The sequence below is a fragment of the Limulus polyphemus genome, unplaced genomic scaffold (assembly GCF_000517525.1).
Source record: "Limulus polyphemus unplaced genomic scaffold, Limulus_polyphemus-2.1.2 Scaffold2318, whole genome shotgun sequence".
Taxonomy (NCBI): domain Eukaryota; kingdom Metazoa; phylum Arthropoda; class Merostomata; order Xiphosura; family Limulidae; genus Limulus; species Limulus polyphemus.
This window is the reverse complement of record NW_013667928.1, coordinates 127,150-142,553: the sequence shown is the minus strand read 5'-3', so window position 1 is coordinate 142,553 and position 15,404 is coordinate 127,150. Positions and strand designations below refer to the sequence as shown.

Sequence of the window (15,404 nt, the reverse complement as noted above, 5' to 3'; positions counted from 1 at the left end):
ATTATATATATATATATATATATATAATGAAATAAGTAGCTTCAATACTATTAATTACATTAATTGTTAATAGCCGATTAAAATCAGCACTATAAAACAATAATGAACTTAATATAAAATAAGATTAAGAAGATTTTAGTAAAAGAATCTATTGTCAGTCCTAGTTGTCACCTTAAAGCTTTATATATATATGAACATTATATTAGTTTATGGAGTACAAAGATAAAGATAATGTATTAAAATTATATTCACTTGAGGGAAAGCTATCGGGAAGATTGCATTCCCTCATGTAAAGCTGCATTTCCTCATGAATTGTTTTTTTATTTTAATCCATGCAATATGTTCACTTTCATTGGTCATAACTAAAGTAATATGGATGGACCATGCATTCCCAATCAAGAAAGCCAACTAAAGTAATTTCCTTGGGAATGCAGAAATTTAATATTTTGATCCATGGAGCTTTAATGAAAATTGTCATTTTGGCAGATTTACCATAGTGCGTGAGGATTAAAAAATGCTACAAATACTTTTGATTTTCAGACTATAATATTTATATAATTAAGCTTCTGTCATATATGACCAATATATATGAGCAGTGGCCATATTTACAGCAGCTGTAAAGTGATTTCATTGACTATATTTACACAATTACTGCTATGGATGTGCAACCTTGCATTTTTGAACTGTATTTTCAAGTCTTGATCACATTTCATTTGAACCATAGATTACATCTGTAGGCATTCACACTTAATTATCTTGAATAATTGTACATGTTATAAATTTATTCTGATATCATGTATTAAATATTGTGCTGAGCCAATAACAAGGTTGGAAAGTATCTGAACTACCACCATAACATCTTTTCTCTAACAGTTATGTTATCTGTACATGCATGGTGTTAATGGTGTAATAGTTATTGAAGCTGTGTTAAAATTTGCATAAATATAACTGCAGTCAAAAGATAAATGTGTATTAACTACTGTGACGAAGACTTTTTTACCACAGTACATACAAAGTATTCTACATGTTGTGCTTTTAAACCCCATTGAATGATGTTAAAATTATAAAATACATGAACAAACACATATAAAGAGCTTAAATGCAACAAAATGTGGCATGTGTCATTCCTGGCAATATTGATCAACCAACGGCAATGTATTGATTGTATTCACTGTTTAAAAAAAATTAAAAATCCCAAAAATTTTATTCTACTTTTGTGTGTGTGTTTTGTGGAAAGGGGAAGGGGTAATTATATTTTTAAGAAGGACAAATAATTTTCTCTAGCATTTGACCTTTGGATCAGAAATGTTTTTAAAATTTTTTTAACTCTAACCAGATTATTTTTTTCATAACAAAAGAGAGAATTTTACTTAGAAATACAACAATGTATCATCACAATCATAAACAAGTACATTAAAACTGTGACTTTTTTTTTCTAGGATGTTCGAGTGGACAAGCTTATAAAGCCTGGGGTACGAGTAACAGTAAAGATGGAACTCGACAAAATGAGTAAGCTAATAAAAACCATTATTAGACTAAATAATTAGAATTTCAGTGACACTTGTATCCAGTATAAAAAATAATGCTAAATGTTTGGTTATTGTTCACAGTATAAGTAAAAATAAAGCAAGTAAAAAATATACAAAAAGTCACCAGTTTTTAGAAACATAAAACATTTTCTTATCTGTTGATAATCTTTTATCCAATATATCTTAATGTGTGTGATTTTTCTTGTAATTCATTTTAGGGTTATGAAAAAATGTTAATTCAAACCTGTGGCTTATTTACAGAAAATGACATCGTAATTTAGGAAAAATTAATACTTAGTGTTCCAGATTTGCAAAATTATAAAAATAAAATTTACTTATACTCAGAGTAAATTTAGTACACTTTTTAAACTTAGACATTTTGAAAAACAATTTTGTACTGAAAATTCTTCTATTCAAGGCTTCTCATTCCTACCTCAAACTTGTTTCATTTCAGATAATGACCTGATATGCTCATTTTCAAATAAATAAAAGGTTTTTCTTTGAAATCATGAAAATGTACTAAATTCAAGATTTAATTTTTAAATCATTTGCATCTCCTTTGTACACCATATGGTTTAATTCTACCATGCCAGTTGCTGTGATTGATTTGATGCATTTATTTCCCTGGAGGGGTCACCTGTTTAAACCAATTTCACCAATATACAGTAGGGTGATGTCTGTTAGTCAGTCAGTATACATTAAAATTACATAATGATGCTTGATGTTGCAGTTTGTGCTGTCATGATGTCGGTAAAATGTACTCATGCCATGAATTATGGGAAGAATTATGCACTTCAAAAGAAAGAAAGAAAAATGTTTTTACTCTTAATTTTGGTTTTATCTACCATTGAAACAGAACACTTTTGGGGACCCTGCACAAGTACATCTAGTTGTATAGATTATATTATTTCATTGTGAAAACTGTTGAATGAAATTGTATGAAACTTTTTCAGAATAACTTTTTTAAGGTTATGTAACTTCTGCAAATAATATATTTTTATGCGATATTTATATCAATTTGTAGCTCTGAAAATTTGAAATTATTGAATTAAAATATTCTTTTTTAAAAGAAGCAATTAAAAATGCTTCTTTCTCACGGATTTTAGCTACTGATATTGTTATATCTTCCTACATTCTTTTATAATGTTCTTATAAAGTTTGTATCGTATGAAATTGTAAAGTTTATCTTTGTATTGATTCAGAAAAAAGACAGTTTTAGTTTGATGTCACTTTTTTACCATAACAAAATTATAGACAAATCAACTGTATTTTTAAAAATGTTAATCAGAAGGTTTTATTTATTGTATATAATCAGTTTTAAGTAATTTTATATTCACATATGTATTTCTTACACTTCCTGTCAGTGATTTTTTTTTGCCCATTCAAGCAGTTATTTAGGCCAATGAAACCTAATGTAGATGAAGCTCCGTCAGCAAAACAAATTTATATGGCCAAGTATGTAATTAGTTAATTAAACTTGTCTCATCTTATTCCATGAAAAATATTTGTTTTCTTATTATATTGCAGCTATCTTAAATCGAGGTATTAGGACTGTAATTATGGTGGAAGTTGTTCACAAACATCTTTCCTTCTAGTAACATATAACCAACCTAAGTTTTTGTCACTTTGTTCAAATTCTGCTGAACTGGAAGCTACATTGGCTTACACCATTGGAAAGAAAAAAAAGAGCTTTCATAATGTGTTTAAATCATTAGCCTATGACTTCTCAAGGCTGAGATATAAGTAGTTACATAACACCATTACAACTCCAGCTGAAAAACAGTGATTGGTTAAAAATCAATAAACTACACTTGTTTAAGGTACAAAGTAAAATTAGTACTATTTTCTGTTTTTATGGGATTATGGGTGTTGTATTGTGCTAAGAAAAATTTGCATATGCTTATTATTTTGTTAAAAACATGCTGAAATAATTTGCAAAATCAAAATTTTTAATTTATTAAGTTTATGTGTATAAAATTAAATAACGTTTTCACTGATTAAGTTTCAACTCTGAAGTGTTTTTAGTTTTTGATATGTGGAAGAATGTCTTCAACTTTATTTTCTATAATTTTCTTAATTCAGTGGTGCAGTTGTATCCTTGAGGATGCACCCATTCAGGTGTGATAAAAGTTAATTTATGTATTGCAGACTAGAAATAGATGATATTGTAGAACACTTCATTTTGTACTTTATTTCTTGTGCCCAAATTAAGTTACCTTAGCCTACTGTATTTATAATGCACTATTTAGTTTTTAACTGCCTTCTTTTCTCAGTTTACATCTTTTGCCTGAAAGTACACTTATATGTTGCCACCTAGTCTTATTAAATTTAATGAATTCATTTTAATGTTGGATGTAATTTTATATACGTTTTTGTAATACATTTTTTTAAGTTTGTCGATGATGATTATCTGACTTGTATTTTTTTAATCTGCTCATGAAGACCCAAAGCGACCTAAAGGAGTAGCAGTAATGCCCTGTACACCTCGTGTGGAAGGAGGATTATATTGGGGATATGCAGTCAGACTTGCTTGCAGTCTTGCAGCAGTTTTCACTGAATGTCCATATAAAGAAGGCTATGATTTAACTGTTGGAACTTCAGAAAGAGGGATGAGTGTAGATGAAGTTACCCTTTCACCTTTCAAGTGAGTTCATAACTGCTTTAAACTGTATGTCTATGAGCTAGTATCCTAAAGATTTTTAGCAAAATGTCTTGTGGAAATCAATACATACTAACATAAAAATGCATGTTGTTAGCTTATGTATGAGCAGTAAAATGTTTGTTATTATGATTAACAAAAACTGTACTGAAAGCTCATCCAGACAAACCAAAGATTTTTAAATATTGAAGTTGTAAACTACATATTAGAATTTTTAGCTCATACACCATTCTAAGAATAGTCGTATGGTCCTTATTCACCTATTGAGATGCCTTTTTATTAATTTATCACACACTTGTTTTTTGGATATATACACAACAATATGAACACAGACTTTTGTGTTATATAAAGTTCCATTTAAACCATAGAACATTTTTTTATATTGTGAAGAATTAGAATTGTGAAAAGTTTTTCATTCTAATATTGCCAGTTTTTTTTATTTAGCAACTTAGAGTGAATGAGTTTATATTGTTGTTGTTTTTTCCTGAGTGTTGTATACAACAAAAATGTAACAATATATTAATATATTCATAACATCAACTTACAGTACATATAGGAATTATGTGTAGTTGCTACTTCAAAACCTTTCTTAAACAATGCTATGAAACTTGCAATTAATGTTCCACTTATGTGCATGTAATTGTATGATAAAATTATCATTTCAGTATTGAACTAAATTTTATCACTTTAATTTAACCCTTTTCAGTCTATAGGGATGTTACCGTCATTCTTTGTTTTAGTCCCTTCTCAATTTGGAAAAGCTTAACAAAACTGCGTGATACTTAGAACAAACTATTTGTAGTTTCAAGCTCAAAACTTCATATAAATTGACTTAGTTTGTCGATCACTTTTTATATTATGAAATTTCCAAAACTTTGTTATGAGAAAGTTTTTTGTAAAAAAATTAATAATACTTCATTTCATTTTTGTTTATTTTTAATCAAAAAGTTCTGTTTTATTGATTTATTAACATTAAAAAATTATTTATTTATTTATTTTTTGCCAATTGCAGTAATCACCATTTTTGGTTTTAAATTATAAAAACTGCATAAAATAACAAAGATATTTCAGAGATGAATCCATGATAAATCTGTCAGTTTTGTCATATTTTTTTATGATTTATAACTACAAGTGATGATTACTTCAGTTAGCAAAATAAAAATAAATAAATTTCACTCAAGATGAAATTGACAGAATACATCAACCGCAACTTTCTGACTAACAATGAAAAATCAGCTTCAGAAGGTTACACTTGCACTATCAGCTTCAGAAGGTCACACTTGCACTATCAGCTTTAGAAGGTTACACTTGCACTATCAGCTTCTGAAGCTGATAGTGCAAGTGTAACCTTCTAAAGCTGATAGTGCAAGTGTAACCATAGTGCAAGTGTAACCTTCTGAAGCTGATAGTGCAAGTGTAACCTTCTGAAGCTGATAGTGCAAGTGTAACCTTCTCAGCTTTAGAAGGTTACACTTGCATTATCAGCTTCACATATGCTGGCCTGGGTTTTTGGATTTGAAGTCCTCTTTCTTTTCTGATTCCTGGGCCTGATGTGAAAACAGTAGAGACCCTCCTCTTTCCATAGTGGAGATGTTCCATTCACATTGCTACCAGATATTGGACTGGAGTTGACCCACCGATTATGGTATGATGAGCCCTAATCACTCTACACTATTTGCTCATCCAATTTCTTGGATGTGCTTCATTCTGCTTCTTTTAATGACACATTTCTTCACTATAGCTGTGGTTCACATTTCCATCTATTGAGGTTTCACATTCCATGAGTTTTTTTTGGATGCTTTCTGAAGGGTGCTCTTCTAAGTAAATTTTCACCAGTCCCTCCACCTTTTCAATGTGGAACTCTAGCTTTTATGTGTGAAGAGGTTAAGGTATCATTTCAGAAGATAACATTTTCCTACACTGAAAATGTATTTCCTATAGATACTTACCTCATCTCACACTTCCCATCCATCCTCCCCAATTATGGTGCTTTCTTTTTGCCTAATATCAAAGTGAATATTGGGTTCTACAGTATACAGGAAGTCAGCTGCACTAGGAGGGTGTGTTGCACTCTTATTGGTGGAGGATTGTTGCATGTTAGTTTTCTTACAACAGTGCAGCTGTATTAAGTGCAAATGCATAGTGATAGGTGGGAATGCAAGGCTAGAGGAAGCAAAAAATTGCACATATATAGAGGACAGTAAACATCAAGAAAAGCTATTATGTGAGATGAGGTAAGTATCTACTGGAAATACATTTTCAATGTAAGAAAATGTTAATTTTCACATTGGAATATGATAGGAAACTAAATCAAGTTGTAGGAATTTTTTAAACATAAACTTGATATAATTAAGTAGCTTCTTGTTGAGTTTCATAAGCTTTATTTAGTTTATCTACTGTGAGAAGGAAAAAAAACAGTCAATATCTGTTACATATCTCTGGTCCTGAAAGGGCTAATTCTTCAGGTACAAACTACAGAGTTACCACTGAAAACTTAATAGACAAGTTAGGGTTTTTTCACTTAGTCTGCGTAGGACATTTGTTTTATACTATACTCTTTAATACAGTTTTTTGTTGTTGATACTGTTACACAAGTTTTATGATGCATTCCTTCCCAAGTTCTAAGTTTTACAGTTATTAATTTCAGCTTCTTTTATTTACTTCAATTGTGAGTTTGTCTATATCCGACTACATAACATCACTCTTATACTTAAGCAGAATTGATTTTTTTATATGTAATAAAATTGTATTTTTGTACAACTGTACATTTTCTTTGCTTGCTGTTTTGTTATTTGTAGAATGTTCCATGTATATGATAAAATTTATCTGTGGTATTATGATAACGTTGAAAGATTCTTACCCTAAATCATATGTTAATATTTTATTGATTGTAATTAAAACATCCCTAGTATTTTTACCTACAAAATTGTTCTAGTTCTTGACTAAATAAAAGGAGTGGTACGTGGGATTTTTTGAATTTGAGAACAAAAAAAAAATGTGATCAATCTTAAAAGTACTAAGAAAATGTTTTATTTCTTTAAATAAAATAGTATTATAATAAGGTGAGACTTGAAGTTTTTATTCTTGGTGGTGTGTGTGTTATTGAGAAAATTTGATGCAAGTCCAACAACAGTTTTTTTATATGTTTTTAGACACATGCTTGTTGTTTTTGGTGGCTTGAACGGCCTAGAAGCATGTCTGGATTCTCATGAGTCCTTGGAAATTGATGATCCAAAATTTTTATTCAGTTACTACCTAAACACGTGCCCTAACCAAGGATCTCGGACAATCCGCACTGAAGTAAGTAGCTTTTGGTATCTGAAACACATTTAATTTCAAAAGAGTTCAAAGAAGTCTAAAAATTTGCAAAATCCATTCTTTATTATAATAGGTTTTTTTATCTATTATTTGAGCTCGGTCAACTTAAGTCTTGTATGGTATCACGAACAAGGATGAAATTTTATTGCACCTCAAGCATTTCTTTTAGCATTCAACATTTTTTATCAGACTTGTATTTAGAATTATGTGAAAATACTGGTTTGTATTTATCTGTTACACTTATTAATGTTTTTTACTTAAAAATTTGTATATACAACATTTTGAATAATACTACGTGATCGTAAGGTCTCATCAGCAGAGAGAATATTTTATAAGTATTTAGTTCAAATATGTACGATTGTACATATAAAAGTACATTCTTTTTCCTGAAATGGAGTTCAGTTTCTTTGAGCACAAACCATCCAGCTCACTATGTTAGCAGGAAAGTTCATTAACTAATTAACAAATTATATAGTAAAAAACTTTACCGTAATAGATCGCTGATGTTCTGGCTTGATTTGTAAATCCAATATGTGTGCATACTGTCAGGCAAAGATGAGAGACAATAGATGCTCATTGACATCCAAGGAAACCGACTGCAGCAGTTGTACATACCAAGTAAATTTACAAAAAATATATGAGTTTCAAGAAGGAGATTTCTAAGTTGTTACCCTGAGGTAAAATTGCAATTCAACCATATGATACAATGCCTGATTTGCATATTTTCCCTAAGTAAATCTTTAAGACTTGAAGAGGCTAATCTTCTAATGCCCAGCAGCTATGTTTCACTCAGGACCTGCTATTAATGAGAAATCATAAGTGTATATCTGAAAGGGGCAGGAAGAACTTGTATTATTATTTTTTCATGTTGCTATTATTTTATCAGTAGCCATTTCCAGTTAGTATATAAGGATTCCACTTTTTGAAATATTAATTATGTATGTTTTTATTTTGAAAAATAATGTAAAAATCTACATATGTTTATATTTTATCATACCTGATATAAAACAAGGGCACTGCAAATGCAAGCATTTTTGATTTGCTCATAATTCCAATTCTATCATCAAATGGCTTTCAACCATAGTTCTCTTCTCTACTTTTCAAACACTGAGTTTCCAGAAGGAGTGCAATAGAAGGACAAATATTCTGTTCTCACAGTCGACAGGATAACAAGACTGCTGTTATTTATTGAAAAAGAACTCATCAAAAAGTACTGCCTGCTAATATTTATTCTAATTTCTGTTGCCTGACAGTTTGTAAGATATCTTTCTGAGTAGTTATATAGTGACAAAGTGATTGAAACTTATTATTTAGAAAAGGCTTAGCTGTAATGGTTAAGCATTAGATTTTCCCTATGAAGTTTAAGCCCTTGGTTATGTCATGGTGTGTGTTAGATACAATATGTATAACTTTACTGTTGGTTCCATGTTTGAGTGCTTAGTGAAAACCGTTGTACTATAGTTGAGTGCCAATATGAAAAATCTTTTCTAGATATTATTGCACAGTCTTAAAAATTATTAAAAGTTAATAGATTTATAACATACAGTACTTGGGTAAAACAAAATTAGTTATAAACTTTATGTATTTATTGATAAATACAGTACATGTAAATACACAGTAATAATTTGGTTAAGAAATGTACAACAATCCTTAATGATACATTTGTAATCCAAAAACATATCTATACGAGTTCCTCACTTGGCACTTTCTTGTCACGTTCATTACACTTTATGTACTGTATAGGGCTTTAACACTCCTTAAGTATTTGTAAATACTTTCCTTATAAAATGTTATAAAGTTTATTTAAATGTACAAAGTTATTAAAACAGTTTACCTATTATTCACAGTTGCTATTTACTATTCTAGTTGATATAACATATTTATCACTTCCCTCCACTAATCTTCAGAATTACCTGCATATGTTCAAGGATGCATTCATAAAATTCTCAAAACCAGACATAAGCATGATGGAGCCAAGTGTTGTTCTGTAATTAGTCAAATACATTCTTTTCTTCACTTAAGCAAATACTTCATATTTGTGATGCAATGATTCTTTATCTGGAGCGGGCTGGGCATGACCTAGTTGGTAGTGTGCTCACACTGGGAGTCCAAGGGTTTATTATGTCCTGTTGCCACAAAAACACACCCCGTAGTTTGGGGCTGTCGGTATATTATAAGAGTGACAGTTAAGTCTTTGGTTAGACAGGGGTAGCTCAAGAGTTGGCAGTGAGTTCTTTTGACTAGTTGCCTCCCCTTTAATTAATTAATTCAAAATTAAGGATGGTTACAGGCAGAAAGGTATATTTGCATAAAAATTTTGAAACGAAAATAAATAATTTTTATCCTCTTTTTAAATATCTAAAGCTTTTCAATTCATCTGGAACATTCTTTTTTGTTTTATCTGATATCCATAAAGCTTCTTTTTGAATGGTTAATTGGGATTATTCATTAGAAATCTGGAAATTCTTCAACTTCAGGTTAGTTTGGTTAATTTTGGATTCTGCAATAAATTAGTCCATTTTTTTTTTTCATTGAATAACTTATTTACTTTCTGTTTTATTTCAGTTTTATGTTTTTGTTTTAAGTAATTTATTTTCTCAGCTTTTGCATTTTCTCCAATACTGGTAAGAGAGTGAAAGTTCACAGTATTGGAATTTTAAACCTAAATGGCCCTATAAATACACATGGAATAAATGGCCAAGTCAGAGACTATTCTAGGTTTGGGTATAGCCACCATAATTTTGAGAGAAGCTAACCAATCAGTGGTATCTGCTGCCATGAGGCTTTATTGAATTTTCAACCAACTAATGGGATTAACTGTCACACTTATAACACAACCACAGGTGAAAGCGAGACTGTGATGCAAACTTTCTGATTTGCAGTCTACCACACTTATTGTTAGGCTACTCCTGGCCTGGTGTTGGCAGGTATAATTCTTAAAAATACATTAATAGATGAAAAACTGTCTTACTGTATTTTATTGCCTATTTAGGATACTTATAACTTAACACATTGCGTACTGCTGTTAAGAGATACTGATGTTTATTTCTTTTATCTAATTGAAATATATTTTTTTATCTAGCTTACTTATAACTGTTAATGTTAAAGAGGTTAGAGACATTTTTGGACTGATATAAGAAAACGTATAGTATTCATATGAAGACAATTTTTTAAAAAGCTTGGTGTTCGAGACAAGTTCCGTATCATAAGCTAAAAAAATTGCCATAAATAAAGTAAAAGATGGAGATATGCACCTAATGAGAATGGAATTGTGATGTGTCAAATGAAACGATGTTAAATTAGTTGTAATCCTAAGATGTATTTCCTTTTGAATAGATATGCTAGACTACTGCAATAGTATCTTTATTGTAAAACTAATTAATATATCTTCTTCCCTTACAGGAAGCCATTCTTATAAGTTTAGCTGCAATAAGACCAAAAATATTGGAAGTTCAAGGAAGGTGAAGATAGTCTCTGTATTGTAAAATGGAAGTAAATTTATAATAGGGAAAAACCTTAAATTTTGATTTCTCTTTGTCAGTATCACAGTTATAAGTAACATTAATTAACATGTCTTCACTTGTTAACAACCGATTTCTTGGTTTTCTCAAGCTGATTAGCACATATTTTTCATTATTATTTTTGATAGAAACTATTTCTCATAACATAAAAAGCCTGAATATCAGGTAATAAACAATTAGCAGGTTGTTTTGATTAAAAAAATAAAATATAGATCATTTCACCTCCATGATTCATTGTTTATAATATGTGCTTGAGACGGTAGCAACATTATTTATACCAATATTGAACTTTTTTTTCGTGGCTTCATGTGGATGGTAGGACAGCTTACATGTGTGCCATTCATAGGCAGTAGCAAGAGAGAAAATTGAAATGGTTGTTTAACTGATAAGAATGAGAAATTAAAAAAGATGGGGATTTTAGAATCACTTTGGACCTACCCAAGAACCTCTTAAAGTTTTGTGGTGATAAGAGATCAGGATGTTGGAAATTTTTAGTTATAGACAGAAAAGCTGCTTTATAGTACACATTATTTTAGAATCTTGCACTAAGAAATTTGTAATAGATGTTGTGTAAAAGTTATTCTTTCAGTCTTTTTTTTTTAATCAAAGGTGTATGTTAAAGAAATTGTTAAATATCAAGACTTTTCCTGCTTACTTAACTATAAATAGAAGTATATTGCTCGTGAGATTTTGAAGAAGTTTCTGAAACTTATTTTATTCAGTTTTTTTGAATCTTTAGTTTTAAATGTGGTCTACAAATTTATCATTTTAACTTGTGAAGTTTATTCAGTCAAACTGACATTATTGCAGTTTTGTTTTAATGATATATCCAATAGAAGTTGTTATTGCACATAAACAGCCAATTTACTGAAGTTATTTTGTTATGAAACTCAGAAGAATTATGTGGCATTAAAAAGAATGGAGTCATAGTTTCTCAAAGATTTATCTTTTGAAATAAAAGTCCTTGAAATAAAAACATATGTGATAATGGTATTCTCGTGCATTAAAATAATCTGTAAAATTAAACCTGACAAATATTCTTCTTGGGTGAATGGGCTGAGTGCTTAGTGTTTCAAACTGTGATCTGACCTTACATGATTTGTGACCAACTGCCCCACCCCCCCCCAAAAAAAAGAAATTGTGCTTCACAATTTAGGGCTGTGTTTCCATCATATAGATGATGCTTTTTTTTTATCCCATTATTTGGTTGGAGTATCCCACAAGTTAGTGGTGGATGGAATTGATGAACTGCCTTTCCTCTAGTTTATTACTTTAAAATTAGGGATAGATAGTCCTCAATTAGCTTTGCACAAAATTTGGCAAACAAACAAATACAAAACATATGTTGATATGAGCAACTTAATAATTATGTAATGTTATCTAGTATTGAAAAATGAAATATAATAAATTAATGCATTGAATGTATTTATTCTATGTATTTGAAAGAAAATTCCATTTAGGCTAGGCATTGACTAGTGATTAAAAGTTTGGTTGCTATCATGAAAGGTACACGATAAAGCTGTATCATTGGCCAAATGAGAAATGAAGATAAAGAAGGAAACTAATGGCCTAGTCATAGGTAATACAAAATTGAAGCCCCTCAGTGGCTCAGTAGTAAGTTTGAGGCCACAGCACAGATACCCTTAACAAGAAACACTCAGACTTGGAATGAAAAGCATTTATTGACCAGAGGTTTAAAATCCATTGATTTAAGTTTCATGAAATTGAAATCTAAGTTGAAGATCCTAGTGTTCAAGTTGAAGAAATAGGCAAGTTTTCAGTTACAGATTCAGTTAAATGTGTAAAATTATCATTACTTTATCTGTGTTATTTCTAGAGGTTTTTACATGAGAAATTATAATGCCTTGTTTAAAATATAAATGAAAGTTATAGGGGAAGCATTTTGCTAGAAGTTTTCAATATAGGCTGAAAAAGTTGAGAGTCTATAATTGGTGAGGTTATCAGCAGATTTATTTTTCTTTTAATAAAGGTTATTTGATCAGTTGTCTAGATAGTAGTGGTATAATCAGTGTAGTATTCTAAGAAACATTTGGCCAACAGATCAGTACCACAATAACAGGAGGTTCTGTATTTGTTAAATGAAGCTTCATAAGAAACAACTAAACCCTAAGGAATTACCAACACAATTTGTATAGCAGAAAAAAGTTTATTGACACTCATTCTTATCACCTTTGCAGTAGCTAATCCATGGCTTCCGAACATCAGTGATGACTTCTATTAGAAGTTCTGATCAGTTTAGCTTAGCTAGAATTGGGAACACATATGAAAAATATGTGGCTGAAATAGAATTTATTTCATTTCCAGATTTCACAAAATTCCTAGATCTCCTTACTGCAATTAAACTTGATCTGACTAATGGATATTAACTGCTATTAATATTAGTCTTCATTCTCATGAAATTTGCATTTGAATCAATCATTCTATTCAGTTGTGACAAAATTACATCACTCAATTCCCTGTTGATAGCTGAACTTCTGACCTTCTAAAGGTTGAGTATATCAAACACTTTCAATATTGACTTTTGCTGTGTACAAACATGGTCTTTAATACTGCTATAATAAAGTGACCATTCCTAACCTAATTCACTCACAGCTACCTGAAGTCTTGACAAGACTTTGGAGAAATTTTAACAGGGAAAGCAGTGAAACAATTACTATCATTTGTCACAGCCTGTCAGTTGTCAATATCAGTAATAATTATTACATTGACTTGCTAAACAAGATAATTTTCAAGGTGACTTCAGAAAGTTAGTATTGAAATATATTTTTGAATCTGGCTTAAAATCATTCTTGGAAGTTTTCAACTCCGAAAGGAAAAAGAAAGGTAATCTTAGGACTTGTACATGTACATAGCTCTTTAATACTTTAGTTGATTTTCAACATGTGACATCTGATCCATGTAGGTTTGTTTTAAAGTTAGCACCTGAGACCACCATGCTTCAGACTGGTCCACTACTTGCAACAAAGCAACCCCAACCAGCTGCTACTTTAGGTACATGGAATCTCTTTCTAGTGACCAGTTATTATGGCAGAGCCATAGCTCCTTTGGAAGAGTGACAATTGAGTTCCTGCAGAAACTTATGTTCTTTTGTTGATTACTTACACCTATTCAGTAGGTATATAAGTATTAGGTGCTTCTTCTGATTGTGAGATTCAAACAATTCAATGGTAATATTCCAATTCTGAGTTACCTTTGTTGTAAGTTTAAATACAATCAGTGCTTGATTATCACAGGAACAGATTGGTTTGCAGCTCTAGGACTTTGGAGCCACTTCGACCTTGAACTTTTTTTTTTTTTATTTACAAATTCATACAATATCATTGATGGGCTTCTAAAAATACTTTAGCCCATGGATCCACAGGGCTTTAATCTGAATATAACTTAAAATCAAGGTTACACCTTGTCTTTTTTTTTTCCCCTCTAAATAAAGTTATGTTTGTGTATCTCACACAAAATCAGCAATCAAGTTGCTATTCCACAGAACAAATACTAAGAAAATATTCACTTATGCATGTGAAGTTCAAAAACAGTTCAGTACTACAACTTACTTTAAATTGAACCTACCAGAAAATGCTTGGTAAACTGTGTTTTTAAAGAAGCCAGTAATCATAATTTTATTTCACTTAGACAAAATTGTAAAATCTAGAATGTTACAGTCATCCAGAACTAAACATACTTCTTCACCACTACCAATGAAATGAATGGATAAATAATTTTTTTTTTTCATTTGTTGTGGTGCTAATTATCAAGTATTGTCTCCATCAATGAAAAACCACACACTTATGAATTTTCAGTTTAGGATTAGACCAAACATTTTCTTTTCCACCAACAATTAAACACAAAATGCACTCTGTTTTCTTTCAGTATTACCTAAACTAATTATTGCAGTGTTTACTAAATGTATATGTATTTTAGTATTCAAACCAAATCCTTTAGTGCCTAAAAATGGTGTGAATTTGGGTTATAAACGAATCCACATGTTCCATAAAATAAAGATATAATGATATACACACATGTATCCCATACTAATCTTTATATCCAAAGTATGATGAAGTAATCCACTGACTGATATGCAGTAACTATGACAACCAACATCAGTATTTATACTAACTACAAACAGTGTAGCAAGATACAGTTACTGCACTGACATAAATGAACCAGCACAAATTTAACTTGAATAACTTTACAAATTTGAATGTAGTAATTGACAAAATTCAGTAGAAATGAGACCTCTCCATTTTTTTTACTACTTCTTGGGCTATTATTTGCTCTGTCAAATACAGTATACACTAATATACAAATAGACCAAGGTAAGTCAAAAATAAGGACAACAGCATTATGCATTTGCTGTTATAA

The 15,404-nt window shown here is 30.4% G+C and overlaps 1 protein-coding gene across 1 annotated transcript in view; it reads left to right on the top strand.

Annotated features, from left to right (window-relative positions):
- LOC106466609 (putative methyltransferase C9orf114) overlaps positions 1–11,014 on the top strand; it is a 44,550-nt gene extending 33,536 nt beyond the window's left edge. Inside the window, exons 7-10 of the mRNA XM_013926902.2 lie at positions 1,440–1,509; positions 3,972–4,173; positions 7,341–7,488; positions 10,909–11,014. Of these exons, the coding sequence (XP_013782356.1) occupies positions 1,440–1,509; positions 3,972–4,173; positions 7,341–7,488; positions 10,909–10,971 (483 nt within the window). The 3' untranslated portion in view covers positions 10,972–11,014. The remainder of the gene's footprint in view (positions 1–1,439; positions 1,510–3,971; positions 4,174–7,340; positions 7,489–10,908) is intronic.
- Positions 11,015–15,404: the final 4,390 nt, after the last annotated feature.